Below are 2057 nucleotides of genomic sequence, written 5' to 3'. Positions count from 1 at the left end.
GCCGGAGCCGGTAATAAAACTGAACGGCCACTCTACAGCGGCATCGTCACGGTCAACGGGCTCCGTCGCCACGGCAACGACCACCACATCGCCAACATCGACGACGACGACGAGGACGTGAGCAGCGCCAGCGAGAGGTTGGCGGCGAGGTACTGCGCGGTGGACGGAGACCCCGGGAGCCCACGCATGGGCGCCAGGCATCACCAGTCGAGCCCAGATCTGGCCAGGCATTATAAGTCAAGCTCGCCGCTCCCCGCGGTACACCTCCAGCCCTACAGCCCCCCAGCCGAGGGGAAAAAGCACCAGGCCGTACAGGAGCTGCCCCCCTCTAACACCTTCGTGGGGTCTGGAGGGTCCAGTGGTAGTGGTGGAAGTGGGAACGCTGATGCCATGTCTCTGGGGTCAGACCAGTGTTCTGAGTATGGATCCCAAACGGGGAATAAGTACAGCAAACAGGTAGGACTGATTCAGTTATTCTACTGACACAAACTGAACCGAGCTGAACTGGACTGGCCTGGTTACTCATCCACCACAGTTGACTGACTAGTGGCGGTGATAATAGGACTGACTAGTGGTGGTGATAATAGGACTGACTAGTGGTGGTGATAATAGGACTGACTGGTAGTATAATAGGACTGACTGGTAGTATAATAGGACTGACTGGTGATAATAGGACTGACTGGTAGTATAATAGGACTGACTGGTGGTGGTGATAATAGGACTGACTGGTAGTATAATAGGACTGACTGGTGGTGGTGATAATAGGACTGACTGGTAGTATAATAGGACTGACTGGTAGTATAATAGGACTGACTGGTGATAATAGGACTGACTGGTAGTATAATAGGACTGACTGGTGGTGGTGATAATAGGACTGACTGGTAGTATAATACGACTGACTGGTGGTGGTGATAATAGGACTGACTGGTAGTATAATAGGACTGACTGGTGATAATAGGACTGACTAGTGGTGGTGATAATAGGACTGACTGGTGATAATAGGACTGACTAGTGGTGGTGGTAATAGGACTGACTGGTGATAATAGGACTGACTAGTGGCGGTGATAATAGGACTGATTAGTGGTGATAATAGGACTGACTGGTGATAATAGGACTGACTAGTGGTGGTGATAATAGGACTGACTAGTGGTGGTGATAATAGGACTGACTGGTGATAATAGGACTGACTAGTGGTGGTGATAATAGGACTGACTGGTGATAATAGGACTGACTGGTGGTGGTGATAATAGGACTGACTGGCGATAATAGGACTGACTAGTGGTGGTGATAATAGGACTGACTAGTGGTGGCGATAATAGGACTGACTAGTGGTGGTGATAATAGGACTGACTAGTGGTGGCGATAATAGGACTGACTAGTGGTGGTGATAATAGGACTGACTAGTGGTGGTGATAATAGGACTGACTAGTGGTGGTGATAATAGGACTGACTAGTGGTGGTGATAATAGGACTGACTGGTGATAATAGGACTGACTAGTGGTGGTGATAATAGGACTGACTGGTGGTGGTGATAATAGGACTGACTGGCGATAATAGGACTGACTAGTGGTGGTGATAATAGGACTGACTAGTGGTGGCGCTAATAGGACTGACTAGTGGTGGTGATAATAGGACTGACTTGTGGTGGTGATAATAGGACTGACTAGTGGTGGTGATAATAGGACTGACTAGTGGTGGTGATAATAGGACTGACTAGTGGTGGTGATAATAGGACTGACTAGTGGTGGTGATAATAGGACTGACTAGTGGTGGTGATAATAGGACTGACTAGTGGTGGTGATAATAGGACTGACTAGTGGTGGTGATAATAGGACTGACTAGTGGTGGTGATAATAGGACTGACTAGTGGTGGTGATAATAGGACTGACTAGTGGTGGTGATTATAGGACTGACTAGTGGTGGCGATAATAGGACTGACTAGTGGTGGTGATAATGGGACTGACTAGTGGTGGTGATAATAGGACTGACTAGTGGTGGTGATAATAGGACTGACTAGTGGTGGTGATAATAGGACTGACTAGTGGTGGTGATAATTG

General features: G+C 48.3%; 1 protein-coding gene across 1 annotated transcript in view; it reads left to right on the top strand.

Annotated features, from left to right (window-relative positions):
* pcdh7a (protocadherin 7a) overlaps positions 1-1605 on the top strand; it is a 15039-nt gene extending 13434 nt beyond the window's left edge. The window contains exon 4 of the mRNA XM_045713575.1: positions 1-1605. This exon is cut by the window's left edge and continues 315 nt beyond it. Coding sequence (XP_045569531.1) covers positions 1-483 — 483 coding nt within the window. The 3' untranslated portion in view covers positions 484-1605.
* The last annotated feature ends 452 nt before the right edge of the window (positions 1606-2057 follow it).

Source organism: Salmo salar, unplaced genomic scaffold (genome assembly GCF_905237065.1).
Source record: "Salmo salar unplaced genomic scaffold, Ssal_v3.1, whole genome shotgun sequence".
In the NCBI taxonomy this organism is placed as follows: Eukaryota; Metazoa; Chordata; class Actinopteri; order Salmoniformes; family Salmonidae; genus Salmo; species Salmo salar.
Note: the sequence above shows the minus strand (reverse complement) of the source record. Positions and strands in the feature narration are given on the sequence as shown.